Raw genomic sequence first — 15,720 nt, 5'->3', positions numbered from 1 at the left:
CTTCTTCACATTTCCTGATAAAAAGTAGTGAAGTGCGCCCTCTGGTGGAAGTTGAATGAACATGGACGTTTAATAAGGGGAGTGAGGTGCTGAGTAAAAAAGTAAAAAAAATCAGATTTTAGTTTAGTCATTATGGTCAAGGTCTATTTGTCATCTTAAAACTAAATATGGTATGAGTCACTTCTTTTTTTTACTTTAAACTACTACCCACAATGGAATACAATGCCTGAATTTGACAAAGCTTTCCAAACATGCAGTCTGAACCAACTCAAATGGACACGGGACATGTTCCAAAACTAAAGTTGAATGGACTTCTTGATGGGTCAAACACTAGTGGAATCAGTAATATTTAGTGCTACGGTACTCTGGTTGCAGAACAGAGACATTGTTGGAGTTTGCAGTTCCACCTGTGCCTTTCCTAGGTCTGAATGAATCTGATTAATTTAGGCAAGATTTAAAATTATATGACGCAGTCAATCAGGGAATGCTTTAATAAAATCTTAAAACGTACAAACACGAACAATACAAACAGGATCATAAGTTTTCACAAATGGTAAACTTCAAAATTGCCTTTGAAAAAATACTTTATTGTTATTGTTTGGTCTTTATTTGATCTCTCATCTAGGCACAAGGCTTATATAAATGAAAACAAAAGATTTGGTAAAAATAAGTTAACGATATAAGTGTACACATTATTGTAAGGCTTGATTTAGTAGGTTTCTAGCAGGACACAGACTCATTCATCTGTTTACCACACACTATAGTCAGCGCCACACAGTGTTCAATAAAATGGCTGCACGGCTGAAAATCCAACCAATGCATTTCAGCTGTTCACCAGAGGAAAGTGGATGATAGGCGTCATTATGCACTGACTGTAATTCAAATATTATAAAAAAAAGACATTAAAAATACAAGAAGACTACAGTTATGTAAGGAGAGCTGATGCTGTGGCACAAATACTATCCTAACTTATCTTATCTATCTGAGATAAATGCTAACATTAGTGTGCTAACATGCTCACAGTGCTAACAAGTACTGCTGCCTTCAAATGGAGTTGTATTTCCCGGGTTGGAGATGAGTCGGTATTCACATATTCATATTCACAGTGACATTCACAACTTTCTAAGTTAATTTATTTGTTGAGGCCCGAGTTTGAGTCGTGACGTGTTAATTGACGTTTTCAGAAATGGTAGGGGTGGATGGTGAATTAGTATACTGTAATTTAGCCTTAATAATATGTCTATGTGAAAATGTTGATATTCCCAACAGCCTCGTCTTTTTATTGTGCCTTTGCGCTTCTTACATTAAGTTACCCGGTTGTTAGCTTGCTTAACTGTTAGCCTCAGTGGTTTCCAAACACCAACAGTTACCACTTGAACATCAAACATTTTGTGTACGTGACTTCCAGTGTTGTAGCCATGAGTTCACAGATTCCATTTGAAGGCAACATATGACATTTACAATGTTCATGTGTTAGCTTAGTGTGTTAGCATGCTAACATTTAGCACTAAAGCCAAAGAGAATGTCACAAGTTTTGCTGGTGTCTCAACAAAAAGCACTGGACAAAATAAAACAAATCTGACACTGTAGAAAACTTAAAAGGATAACTAAAGTTACCAGAATTACTTTTATGGGGACCTTGAATGTCTAAAACTAATTTTGTCATCTAATAGTAATTGACTTGAGGCATTCCTGCCAGAAACAAAGTGGTGGACTCATGACATAAATCTCTTGTTTATGTATCCATTTATCCATCAAAAATCAACATAATTCATTTATTTTATTTTTTATAATTTCCTCAGTGAGAAGTAGATTATTAATTCTGCTGTTTCTTTTCCACCAAATCATCCTCATCTTTATGGCTACTCTTTGCAAGTGTTTTGTTGACTGTCGAAGATGGTGTCAATGCTGATAAAGAAGACAAGAAGTTTAAACTAAAAATGGGCAAACTCTAAAAGTGAGAAGTTTCTAGTCCTTTTGCTTCTCCAATATCAGATCGGACAAGACGTTGATGTCAGTCTCCGTCGGGTGGCACTGCAGCACCAGCGTCACCATGTGGTCCTGCCCCAGGAAAACCTGACCGAGCTGCTCTCTTAGGTTGGCTGTTTCCTCCGGACTCCTGTTCACATGGACCACCGGTCCAGGACCTGCAGCCCCCGGCTGGCCATGCTGGTGTCCCATGTCCCATCCCTTTTTGTGTCCTCTCCCTCTACCCCTGCCGCCTCCACCTGATGCATCCAGGGCACCCCCAAATGTGCGGTCACGGAAGTTCAAGACCTCGGTCTGGGAGCGTGGAGGCTTGGAGGAAAGGAATGACGAGGCTGAACCAGCAAAAGAGTGATTTCCTGCATCAGGAGTCCTGAAAGGGAATAACATAAAGTGTTGTACATAATTATTTAGAATAAACAGATAGGATAAAAGAGGTCATGCTGGTTTTTATTACCTGTGCTCTGAACGTAGAAAGTCATCCAGGTGAGGTCCTCCTCTGCCCAAAGGGTCGTCAGGGACCATGAAGTGATCCCCAACAAATGTGTACTGAAGAAGTCTGGGGAGGCAACAAGAGATCATTCAAAAAAACTGCAAATTTGGCTATACAAAATATTTGTTTACATATTTTTATTTAAAGTAAAACTGAATATAATCAGCTTTTCAAGACTAAATAAAATACACTAGCATCCTGCTTGTAAACCGTTCAACATGAGCAAACTTGTGGCTTTGCAGTTCAGTGATGCTTGCTGCAGTGGCGGATACATTTTTCTATCAGCCAGAAACAGGAAATCCCCATGACTGCAGAGTCTGAGTACAATGAAAATTAAAACGAAGATGTTGGGCAGTCCTTGTTCAGCGTTCCCTACCTCTTCTTAATGATGTCCCTCCATACAGGGGATTCATCCGAGAGATCTCTCAGGTTGTCGTTAGTTACAATCACTCCATCTGTCTTTTGTGCAAGCTGCAGTATTAGTCTGCGGAAACAAGGGAGAAGAGGGTTAAGCGAGATACTATAAAATACACCTGGTAAAGAAGTCTCAGTCTTCAGCGAGTTGAGTTGTCTGAAAATGCCAAACTCTTGAAAAAAGGGGAAACAGAAGAGCTAGCTGGGAGGCTAGGAATATAGGAAGAGTTACAAACCAGGGCACAGAGGTGATTCACCATGCTGAATTGTGTGAATAGCCACCGACAGAATTCCAACTAGTGCCAACAGTTTAACCTTGAAGCAGATGCATATCAGAGTATTACATTGACCACACAGGTTACTCTATTATTGACCAACCTATCTAATCTGTAGATTTGGTGCATAGACTGTATATAAATATGGACAATGTGTCCCCACTTCCTTGCATTGGCCAAACAGACGCTATTTTCCCGGGGAAACGTGAGCTGCCATCTTGTGAGTTTGGAACCAGAGTCTGCGCAGTACAATCCGAGAGTGGAACCACGTGGAGCCGCATTATCGACGACCCACTTACACTCACGGGATGGCTTCACAGAGCGGTTGGCATGGCAACTTGTAGTCATCATGATGTCACATCCTGCGTCTATAGCATCAGATGACTAACTAAAACGAAACTTAACAGAACAATTGACATTTCAGTATGAATCCGTATTATATCAACTACCTAAAATGACAGAAACCATCCTTGGAAATAAAAAACACCAGGGGAGCTCTACATGTTCCGTTGTCCATCTTGACAATGTGCACCACACACCCACACACATACACACTGACTGATCTACCTGTCATCATACGAGCTGATCCTCTTGCCTTGGACCTCTCTGGAGGGTGTGTAGGAGACCAGTCCCAACTTCTGCAGTTCTGTCAGATAGTGCTGCTCTGAGAGACAGGAACAAACAACGCTAAGTTTAGTCTGCTGCGAGGGGAAAACACACACCCACACACTCGCCGAACGAACACCACAAGGCCACATTCACGGAGTCCTGATTTGTTTTATCCTTTAATGTGTGACTCAGAATACAATATGAGCAACAATTTGGAATCCATTCTCTTCCTGTAACAGCAAGTAAACACACATGCACAAATGCATGGAAGCACAGAGGCCTTTGTAATTTTAAAACCACAAAATGTGTTACCCAAAAAGTATGAAGCGCAACTGTGACTGTGCGCAAGTACTGCACTGGAAACTGTTTGTTTTCTTTTTATTTAAAAGTTTTAACAAAAAGCTGGAGGAAATTGTGAATCAAATGATGAATCAAGGTAGAGAAAATGTGTCTTAAAATTGATATCTGTAAAAAATACAGAACCGAATAGATACTATGGGTTAACTGGAACTAAAGGCTTATGTTTTCATTGACAGCCAATGCATGATATTGTGAGGTAGTATAATGTTACAGCATGTTTTACCCAAGATTCTATAAATCCCACAAATTTAACATTACACGTATTTGAATTATACAACAGGGTATGCACAGAAACTTTGCACTGTATTACACTGTAGCAAATGAAGTGTACGTTGATAAATAAATTATTTGAGCCGAATGTCAAGACTCTCTCACAAGTAAGAACTGGCTGTTTCAGTGATTGTAAATGGATCATCGTCAGTCATCCAGATCACGGTATATCTAAAAACAAAGCTAAAACAAAGTCCAGTTGGGACTTGTTTGAGTTTAAATGAAAACATTTTTTGCACCCAGCATCCAAGTGGTTTCTATTAAGTGTTACCTTTGTTCCTGGGGTCAATCTTCTGTCTCCACTGTGGCAGCAGAGCGCTGATGTTACGATGGCCTCTGTCCCAAAAGTGCTGGACGGCCAGAGCAATTCCCCGACAGGAGAAGAAATGACCCAACCCGTGACTGCACAAAAAAATATGAAATTAAAACAAACCCAGTTCACTGTTTTCACAATCCTAAATTTGATTTATTGCTGAGTGGCAGCTCTTTTGAATGAATGGTGTTCACCAACAGAAAACTTATTCTAAAGTGTGATATCAACAGAATTTATGTGTGTTTTAAGAGAAGAGGGCTACTTCTCTATTGGCAGCTGATGGCGGTAACAGGCCAAGAAATTTAACAACACCACTAAGGTAGTGTAAAGCTTTTGTTTGAATTTATTTAAAATATTATTTGGAGAACAAATAGTAACGTAACATGCAGATCCACAAACCTGGAAAATAGTTTTTGCCAAATGTCAGGACCAAAAAATATATATAGATATAGGCAGTACCTAAATTGCATTCCAATAAATTGTACACATTAGTTTAAAACCTAATTTTTCCACTCTTTCTTATAATTCCCACCTCATTGCCACATTGCTCCCGTCAATGATGATCGTCCTCAGATTCGGGTTTCCAGGCTTGTCTGTTAGTTTGAGGTCAAAGGGAGCCTGCAGACCCTCCAGGAATCGCTGCTCCCCTGTCACCACCACTGAAGAAGCAGACGTGAAGCCGCGTCTTTCCTTCGGTCTGGTGGGAGACGAGTCATTAACGGTGAAGATGAGGGGTTGAGAAGCTTTAAGTGTTTGTTTTACGGAGTTTGAAGACTGTGGCTTTGGGTTAGGGGCGTTGTCTTGATGATTTGATTTTGAAGTGGATGGATTAGTCCAGTAGACGTTTTGGACCTGCTGGTCAGATTGGAAATTAGGGAGTGGGGGATCTAGGGGATAAATAGGCATGGGTGGCCCTTTGACTTCAGGCTGGATGAGTGGTTGAGGAGTTGGTGATTTTGAAATGTGGTGTAGCGTTGGCTGAGATGTGTAGTGACTTGTCGGCAGGTTCTGTGCAAGGTTATTCCAAGTCAACAAATCTGGTTCGGCAGCAGACACATTACGATTTGGAGCCTTTACTTGTCCTTTCTCATCAGATTCTCTCTGTTCTGCAGGAATGAGAAGCTCACTTTCTCCTCTTGTTTCGACGTCTGTTGTTCCACCTTTTTCTGCATCCTTTGCCAGAACGACATCATCCATCTCCCGGGGTCCATCCCTCAAAGCATCCATCTCTCTGCCCTCCTCTCTCTGTAGCTCCAAGAGCAGCTGGTGAGTGGATCGGTCAGGCAACATGTTGTAGACTTTGGCTACGTTCTGTTCGGCGTAACCACAGCTGGCTGCTGCCTTCTTCACCACTCCCAGGACAAAGTCTTCCTCTTGCCCTAGCTCCGCCGCCTCTTCACGGCCTTCTCCCTCAAAGTGTCTTGTTTTTCCTTCCCCATCCTCGTCTCTCTCTCCAACTCCTCCAATTGCTCCATCACCACTCATGACCTTATCTCCTCCAGATGCGGTTCCCTCGTCCTCTCTGTGCTCTGTCTCGCAGGGTGGGTTCCTCTCCCTCTGATTCACAGAGTCTTGACCTTTTGGGTCCGTGGCACCACACATTTCCTGCTTCGCCCGGTCACTGCGATCCTGCTCCTGTTGTACCAAGTCCAGAATCTGTGATGCTTCCTTAAGTCCTGTTTGGGCAAGGACACGTTTCACAACGTCCTCCGTGTAACCCATGGCTGTGAAGAACTTCAAAAGTAGCCAAAACTCTTTGTTTCCTGTTGACAACTGCATCTCCTGTTCCTGATCTTTGTGTAGTCCTGCTTTCACCTTGGTGCCTAATGTTGCCATCTGCCCCAGCTGCTCCTCTTCTCCTACCTCCTGCGGAGAATGCATGAGTCTCTCCTCAGCGCCCTCAGGCCTCCCTCGGGTCCCTGCAGTGGTGGAAAAAGACTGAAAGAAGGAGTTCCTGGCTGCAGAGTCTTTCTCCAGACCTGCAGGCAATCCTTCAGCCCATCGATCAGTAGTGCTAAAAGGATCAGGGAGTGTTTGCTTAGTGGCATTTGGATTGTGCCATCTATCCCCCAATTCCCCATGTGATCTTGCCCCCGTATTTCCATCTGTCAAATCTGAGTTTGAGCTCGATCCAAGTCCCGAGTCTTTCACCAAATCCAGCAAGATTTCCTTCACTGACCACGGAAGCACAAGAAGATCGAGGGTGTGTCGGTCCTCCAGCTTCTCCACCAGAGTTTTAAAGGCCCTGCGTGAATCCAGGGATTCGCCCGAGCTTCTGTCCACAGTCTCAGGGCGTCTGGACTGCGTGCACTCATACTTCTGCACCAGGTCTGCAATAAGGGAGTAGGCCCGCACCACCGGCTCCGTCAGACCCGATATGAGTAGGAACCCTGGAGAGCCAACCTGGTTCGGTGCGAGGAAAACAGAATGACATTGATTCTTCTTAATGACAGCAAAATAAAATGTTAATGTCAAAAACAGCCCTGAGTTAAAACAATGAAAGAAGTATGATCAAAGACATCCCGTTTGAAAGATCCACAAGTATGGAGGCTCGTCAACGTCCAAAACATTGCCCAGCTGTAGCTAATACTAAGAAGACTGCCTCTGGATTGCACAGCCATGGAGAGTCGTAATTGCTGGCCAGCCCTTTGCAGAATGACTTTGCAATGAATTCCAGCAAAAGTCAGGGATTTTATTTTGTTGTTGCTTGAGCTGCCTTCATTGAGATGATTGCTACTTTACTTTACAAATGAAGGATAATCCCCTTGAACCTTGGTAACAACTTTCAAATAACATGAGCACGCACATTTTAGGGTGCATGAATTCTTTTAAAATAACAGATAAAGTTGAGAGATACTTTACTGATTCCAAAGCTATTTCTACAAAGGGGTGAAGAAACATTAATAAGGAATATTCTAAGCAATTTGCATCAACTAATAATGAAAAAGAAAGTTGTCAAAAAGAAAAAAAAAAAATCCCTGAGTATATTCAAGTGTTAAAAGATCATGTTAATAATAGATTAAAAATTCCCAGTGACAACAGTATGAAGTTACACCCAAAGGCAAATTGACGAGGTGACGCCTTTATTTTGACGCAATACTGATATTGACCAATAATGTAATTTCATGTTGGAATAGCAAGAATGGAATCACTAGATATCACATTATTAGTCAATATCACTGTTTCATCATTGGTCAGAAATGGTATGGTAAAGTATGAAGTTGGTGGGGGATTGGTACGACGCTGGAAGTGATTCAAGGGTTGATGTAATATGGACAAAATTTCATTTCTCTTTTCAAAACTCTTCATGGGATTAAATAGAACCGAAACAGTTAGTCAGAATTAGTCAGAATGTTGGACTCATGGTTACATAAAATTAGATTTCAGGATACCACCTTATCCTCAGAGAAATAGCGATGTGCATTGCTTCATAATTTTGGATTGACACTTATTACAAAATCATTAGTCAAATGAATCGGAAAAATAACAGGAATACAATTAAAAGATGAAAATAATTGTAGATAATTATATGAATGTTCAGCACTTACCACTATGTGTGCCGAGGTGTTTTTTATCAGGCTGTCCAAGAACAGCCCTCTGGCTCCACAGAAGATGCAGTGAAGGACCCCGGGGTACGAAACCTCCTGCTGTTCCTCCTGGTTCACAACTCCCTTCACAAATAACTATAAGACAGGAATATTTCAAACAGACTATGTGATTTAGGCTTCTCAACAAATGCTGTGATTGCTGTTAACTATTTAACATGTACTTTAATTTCACTGTTGGTATCTTTTACAGCAGATGTGACAGCAAAATGCAGACATCTCACTTCTCTGATGGCGGCCATTTTGTTGTAAACAAAATCAACTCAGTGGCGTTCAGATGACTTGTATGATTACGTCGCTGTTATTCTTCCGTCCATCACCCGCCCAAATGATTTAATCCAGTCCACAAATTTTGTGCGTTGGGAATTCTAGTCATTGCTTCCAGGATAAAACTAAACATTGTGCATCCACATTCAGGAATAAAGTTGAAACAAAACCTGGTAGATAAATGTGACCCGTTATTTCTTGATGTTGGATACAACAGGACCACTTAATCTCTAACGCCTAGTCTTTGATCACTGAGCAACCTCTGGTGTATGTATCTAGTGTCTCCAGTAAAGACTGATAAATCTTCCAATCAAGCGAGTGAAAGCAACTCTAGTCTAGCTTTATTAGTGGATATCTCATTATAGTATAGTAAAATCTTGATTTAATTGTATAATATATTTCAGCCAATCTGAGCCATGTCAGATTGTGTGATCAATCACTGGTGAATTGTAGCACTAGTATTCAAACTGAAAAAAAAAAAAAAGGATTTGAAAGCAGTATCTTAGCTACGATATGTATGTATGTATTGCACTATACTGGTTGTTCATTTTGCAAATGTTGGATGTAGTCATGTGATAAGTCATAAGAGAAAATCGTCCTAAATTGACACCACAGGTTGTCTTTGGTCACCAAGCAGACTGGGAGTTCTACACGGATCAGCCACAACATTATGACCACTGAGATTAGAAGTAATTAGCATTGACCATCTTGTGACAATTCAATGTTTTGCTGGAAGACTTTTGGACCTGGCATTCATAATGGCAGCAGCTATCACCAGCAGGATGCAGCCTGACACAGACACACACACAAAAAAGGTTTATGAACAACTAAAAAAACATGAAGAACAGCACAAGGTGCTGACCCGGCCTCCAAATTTAAGGCCCCCAAAGGCCCCCACTAACAACATTCTGGGACACCCTCAGAAGGCCCATGTCCATTCTCTGATGAGTCACAACTGTTGAAGGCACAACATGGAGGCACAAGGGAGACCTACACAATATCAGGATTAGGTCATAATGTTATGCCTCATCAGTGTAGGATCACCATTTTGGATCGAAGACTATAAACTTCAGTGTATTTTTATCAGGCGTGTCAACTTCTCAGACAGCCAAAAATCGTAGAGTGAACATGAACTTAAGTGGAGGTTTCGGAAGATGAATTGTGTTTCAGTTAGTTGAAGTGCCAACAACGGCACGCCACACGCAATCGTAGTTATGTGCTTTGACATTTAGTCAGATTTCAGATCCCACACTGTTTTTGCCTTCTTTAGTTGAATGAAAGGTCAATGATCTTTACTTGTTTTTTATCCTCTCATGTGGTTTTGTTGCTTTTTATTATTCATTATTATTCATTTTCCTAAGTCACAGTTTGGATTTTGGACTGTGAATTCAAAAAAGGGCATTACATAGAAATATATGGGTTTTTATTTTAGCCTGACAAAGTTCTTGGCATGCAAGAGATCAAATACATTAAATAAAGTTAAATCCCGATTTGCCAAACTAAGTTGTGTCTCTCCAAAAATTTATCTTAGCAGTGAGAACGTACAACTACATTTGGTTTGCAAACTCCGAACAATGAAAACACAGACTGTTTCTAATAAAGCCTTACTTTATTCACGCACTTCACTTGGTTGTACTTTCCCTTTCTTTGTATTTGAATTCAGTTCAGTCGTATGCAGTCAATCGGTGTGACTGCATGTGTCAGTAGGTTTCCAATCAATTAAAAACACTTGATGAGTCATTTCCCTGGGACGGAGCCTTTCTCGTCAAACAACTGTAAACTAACACTAATGGTTAGGTGTTCAGAAATTTCTAATTAAAATATACAAACTAGTTACAAATCAGTCCATCAAAAATCAGTACTAATGCTTTCAAAACTCAACTGACTCAACTATTGGCTCACAGTGTGTTTTAAAGCAAATCATAGCGCCTTACTTTTGCAGCTTTCACGTTGGTGCTCGGGCCTCGCAGCTTCAGCCATATCTGACCGTTGTTGCCATGAGGCAAATCGTCCGCCCCGATCGCGAAAGTCACCCTGAATATGCGCTCCACGCTGCTGTGCAGGGAGGTCAGAGATCCCCGTAGCATCCCGGCACACGCAAACTCATCCTCCACCTCTGGATCTCCACCACCACCTCCATCACTTCTTTCACCGTTCATCCCGTCGTCTTAAATTGGGGCAAGAGAGCCAAACATACTGCAACAAAAACAAAACCAAAAAGATTTCACATTTCTGTTTAAGACATTTATAGCATAATGTTTTGGTTATACTGAGGTTCATTACTTCCTTGGTAAAGGGGTGTTTTGGATTACGATAGTTGTTTCCTTGCATGGGTGAAATATTGTACACAAAAATGTCAAGTGGCCAAGTTGTTACATGTATTATAGTGTTGCTGCTTAATCCCCCTGAGCATAATGCATTATAGTTCAATTTGCAAGTATAATTTTGTACAAAACGTGAAAACACAGACGATATGGATTTTACCCTAAACACTTTTAGGGTACTGAGGGATGTGGACGCCGCAACCTAGGCATGTAGGCAACGCCTGTGCGTGTCATTTATAACTGTACTCGTCAGTCTGGCTCGCTCTGTAAAGACACCACCCAAATGCTAGGAGTGTCTTTTTTGCCAGTTGGGTTAATCTTTGTTTCTACTTCCTGCTTCACTTTCCACTTCCTGCTTTCAACAATGGCGACTGAAACTTTCACCGAAATTTCGCTGAAGTCGAGTCATACGAATGTTTGTATCTCCTAACCACCTCAGTTAACCTTTGCTGGTTGTGGTCCATCTTTATTGACCCAAAACAATCAATTTAAAACTTGCGGAGATGGAGAAGAAGCCGGAAATACTAAAGAGGAAACATGCTACTTCCAAGTGGACCAATCACAGCTCTTGTGGTCTGCATTGCCGTCTAGAAAGTATAGAAGAAAAAAGTCGAGGTACCAGGCCGGGCCAGATGTTGCCTATGCCTCTTTCCTTCAACACTTAACATAGATTCTTAGAGTTTACCGGTGTCTGGAGTATCTTCAAAGTCAAAGAGAATCACTGGACAAGTCAGGAGTTGATTCTTAAAAAGATACAAACTCATCTAACCAACTTCAACACACCACAAATACTACAGCCAAGGACTCGCTGGCTAATACATTGCGAAAAACCACAAGAGCCACCATTAGCTTGAGAGCTAGGAAGCTAGGAAGAGCTACAAACTATCGTACAGAGCTGTACAGAACTGTGATCTCTTGAATCATGCTGATCAGTTGGTCTACAGTTGAGTCATTCCAGGTATTCATGTTGTTGTGAAAATATTTGTGTATTTTTAGGTTCAGATGAGTTGAAGATGTACAATGATAAAAAGCGTTCGCCGTAACTTTTGATCTTTGTCAATTTTGTACTTCCATTTTTCATCTCGAGCACTGGCTCTCTAAACTGATCAATCAGAGACCTCTCTGAACGGCTTGTTCTGCCGAGAAATCAACATAATCTGTTTGCTGGAAAGTCACCAACAGGGTTGCGACTAGTACCAGCGGTACGGGACACACCGCCAAACCTGGAGCCAAAAACCCTCAACAACGGGAAACAGCCGACTGTTGACATCACTGGTGCATCATTACCGTAAGAAAGAATACTAACAGAACAATCGAAAAATGTTGCGTAAACAGTAGAAAGATGCAAACGTATTATCAGACAGTTAAGCATCTACTAAGACCGTTGCACCAATGCAAAAACATCTTTTCAGGAACGCTGTAGCAGGTCGAGGTAAGACTAAACCAACTAAGACGACAAGAGGGGAATTTTTAGTGCCTTTGGTGAAACCACTCATACAACAACTCGCAGACACAATGCACTTAGCTTTGCCTCACTGTCACACACTTACTTGCCATATCATTAGGTACACTAGTGAAAACGAATGCCATATAACAACTCTGCAGTAAATCCCCCTTTATGACTGTTCTAATGTTCAGATAAAAGGTGCTAAGATCACTGTGGAGGACCTAGTTTGTGGTGCTGTAAAACTGTAGAGTGTTTCTGTTATTTAGCCTAGCCCACTGGCTAAAATGCTGTTGCCAAAATAATAGGCACGGGTGTCGATACAACACAACACAATTCAGTTGTAGCTACTATAAACCACAACCTCCACAATGAAAACAACAGCTCCCTCGGTTATTTAAAAAAACAAAAAACAAAATGCTGTATACCGTAACCTTCTTGAAGCTAGGATTTAATGCAGGAATGTTATATTATAATGCAGTAGTGCACCCAGTGAATTGGCAGTTGAGTGTGTGTGTGTGAAAACCCCTTAATCTGAAAGTAAGCAGAGATCAGTGCTCTGAAATTTAGTGAAATATATATAAAACACACAATAATAAAGCAAATTTGCCACTCATATAGGTTTGTAAACATGAAAACAAGCCTCTAGTGTCTTTCTCTGACATTTTTTTGACATTTGGAACACTGTACCAAGAAAGACAAACATGGCTGGTTGAGTATAATTAGGGAACTGTCTGAGTGTTGTGAAACGTTTGTGTTATTGGCAACCGATCACAGACAACAGACTACGTTTCTACGTTTCTGACATATAAAAGTGCAAATAATAATCAGCGTCGTTTTCTTACGTGAGGTCGATCGCTCTCTGCGCCGTCTTCAAAGTTTCGTTTCCAGCAGCGGCAGCAGCTCGGTACAGGGAAGCAGTCGTCGCTCTTCCGCAATCACGAAACAACAACAACAAATATAGGAGTGTAAAGTTCAACACATGCTCCAATGATCGCTGACAGTCACGTAACAATGACCGGGGGAGGCTGGAGCCGCTGGACGGATGAGGAAGCCTGAGCCGAACCTGGCCATCACGTCACCGCTGAAAAACCCAGAAGACAAAACCGAAACTAAACGAAAAGAAGGTCTTTATCAGACTCGAGTTTACCTCCGTCTGCGTCATGATACGACTTATAGTGAACAATGTATTACACCCAAAAGCGCGTAAAATGCGCTTCAAAGTTTCCCATAACAGCCGCTTTAATCAGCTCTAATGTACATTTATTAAACATGTACATTTATTTAGCTTAAAATATTGATGGGTTGAACAAAGCACGGTACCGTCACTGTCTTCATGTTTAATATAAGCCGTGTTTAAAAATGTTTGACTTTTGTCAAACAGGAAATAAGGGGGATTTCCACTGACGTCACAAGCTTTTGTGCGTGTGTATTTCTTGCTTTTATTACGTTATGGGGACCAAAGTGTAGCGTTTTTCTAACGTTGTGGGGACATGTTGTCATTCTGGGGCCATATTTCCCGTCCCCACTCAACTATTTGAGGGGTAAACCCCGTTTAGACTACAATTAGGTTACTGCAAGCTTTACATTTAGTTAATTTGGTAAAGGGCTATATACATTATGTCAATGGAGTGTAGACTCAAAACTAGAAACATTAGTTTGTGTGTATTCTGTTCAATAACAGGCTTGATAGATGAGCAGTTTTTTCCACATTCCTCCTTTCAACAAATCCTAGTGTCAGTTGATTGTAAAATAAATACACTTTTTAATGTGTTTATTAAATGTTTCTGGTGCAAGAATACGTGGAAGCTCTGTTTTAAAGACAGGAAAAGAAGTGTGACCTCCTACGCAACTTCCTGTGTCATCCATTTAAAAAAAACAACAATGACCTGATCTTATTAACTGTCATCCGTGTAGCTAGACTTATATTTCCTCCTTCCTCTGTGTCATGGAGGTCAATTTTAAAATCATAAATCATAAAAAATAAAAAACTTTTTTTTTATTATAGGTTGTAACTCTACAGGTCCTAGATTGGAGACCTGTTTATACATATATGTTTATGCCATTTACTATATAAAGACTGACGATCCCTCCATGGCGCCAGCCATAAGTTTCTTGAAGACTGGTTTTGAAGCTCAATGTAGTGCCTCTCAGAGTCGCCATCTTGGCAGTGACTGATTCCTCCTAACTGCTAGCTAATTCAAAAATGGGCAGAGAGGTGGAGCGCCAGTGAATCTGGCAGGTGGGCGATGCCAAGGTAGACAGCCACCTGTGACCTTAAGTACTCACATCCTAAATTATGAGACTAGCAGTGCTCTGCCAACAACAGACCATGGAATCTGAGTCAAATTCTGTAAGACATTGCAATGAAAGGCGAAAAAACTATGGCAATGCAAAGTGGGCTGGTATCATGGTGAATTAATCTCAACTCTGAGGTGACGTTCAGTGCAAGTCACTGGTAAAGTTTTTTGAAATATGGGTGGGAAATATACAAGAGATTTACCACTGCTATGCTACGTTTAAACTAGCAATGATACAGGCTGCAGTTTATTGTCAATGGAAGCCAGCGATAGGAAGCATCAAAGTGACATCCGATCAAAGGTGAGCTGGCTTAATTTTTTTTGGATTTCTCCAACGATGCGGTGAGGCGTCAACCAATCAAATGCATTTGTTTCATCAGTTAACCTTTAAACAGATGATGTCAACCAACGTCAACAAGCACTTAGCTCAGCTAAGTGATAGGCAACAAGCAAACCGCTTTATAGGTGGACAGGGCTTAAGGCTTGATATCATTTAAGGTGAGTTCTATAAAATGTTTTGCTCCATACAGTTGTCATGAGTGGAGAAATAAGCTACAGAGGCCAAAACTATTTTTTGTACCAGGATGGTAATGTGTTCATTTCTGCTGTAAAGTTAGATTTTTTGACACAGAGGTCTATGTGTTTGTTGCCTTGTATTTGAACATGTGTAATGACATCAAAGTTGAATCGAATCTAATCTAAGATAATCTGGTGTAGGTAGATTGATTCACTTTTGGAGCCAACTTCAAGTGGTTATTTCAGGAGCTGCAGTTTTGGGCCTTCAGTGTTGACCTGAAAATGCTTCATACATAGGTCGGAGCTGCCTTTTAACCTGGATCTGAAGTAGCAGTGGTTATATCATTTCACCACACACACACACACACAGATAAGTTTCACGTGACTGTAAATAAAAACCACCCTGTCCAAGGGTTTTCACTATGGGTTTCAGTCTTACAGAACACCACATGATGATAACGTGCTTAAATGAAGGCTGTATTCAACTGCATTCTCATGCTGGAATGCAACCTTTTCTCAAGTTTTAATGTGGTTAGTGGAAAAT

General features: G+C 41.0%; 1 protein-coding gene across 1 annotated transcript; it reads right to left on the bottom strand.

Moving 5' to 3' along the window:
* Window positions 1-476: 476 nt before the first annotated feature.
* khnyn (KH and NYN domain containing) lies at window positions 477-14,101 on the bottom strand. The gene is made up of 9 exons (XM_084563979.1): window positions 13,206-14,101; window positions 10,527-10,788; window positions 8,269-8,403; window positions 5,253-7,123; window positions 4,679-4,809; window positions 3,736-3,832; window positions 2,856-2,963; window positions 2,444-2,545; window positions 477-2,359 (listed from the first exon to the last, which is right to left on the bottom strand). Exons 2-9 carry the CDS (start codon window positions 10,749-10,751, stop codon window positions 1,969-1,971), a joined length of 3,060 nt encoding a protein of 1,019 aa, XP_084420105.1. The 5' UTR covers window positions 10,752-10,788; window positions 13,206-14,101; the 3' UTR covers window positions 477-1,968.
* Window positions 14,102-15,720: the final 1,619 nt, after the last annotated feature.

This window comes from Chelon labrosus (assembly GCF_963514085.1).
Source record: "Chelon labrosus genome assembly, chromosome: 1".
Taxonomy (NCBI): Eukaryota; Metazoa; Chordata; class Actinopteri; order Mugiliformes; family Mugilidae; genus Chelon; species Chelon labrosus.
Note: the sequence above shows the minus strand (reverse complement) of the source record. Positions and strands in the feature narration are given on the sequence as shown.

Bases quoted from the DNA above. Each gene is read 5' to 3' on its own strand.
- khnyn (XM_084563979.1), bottom strand. From the start codon at position 10,751: ATGAACGGTGAAAGAAGTGATGGAGGTGGTGGTGGAGATCCAGAGGTG. The intron at 2,546-2,855 runs GTAGGGAACGCT...TTGCCTCCCCAG, and splicing joins AGGGACATCATTAAGAAGAG to ACTTCTTCAGTACACATTTG. The intron at 2,360-2,443 runs GTAATAAAAACC...ATTCCCTTTCAG, and splicing joins TTTCTACGTTCAGAGCACAG to GACTCCTGATGCAGGAAATC.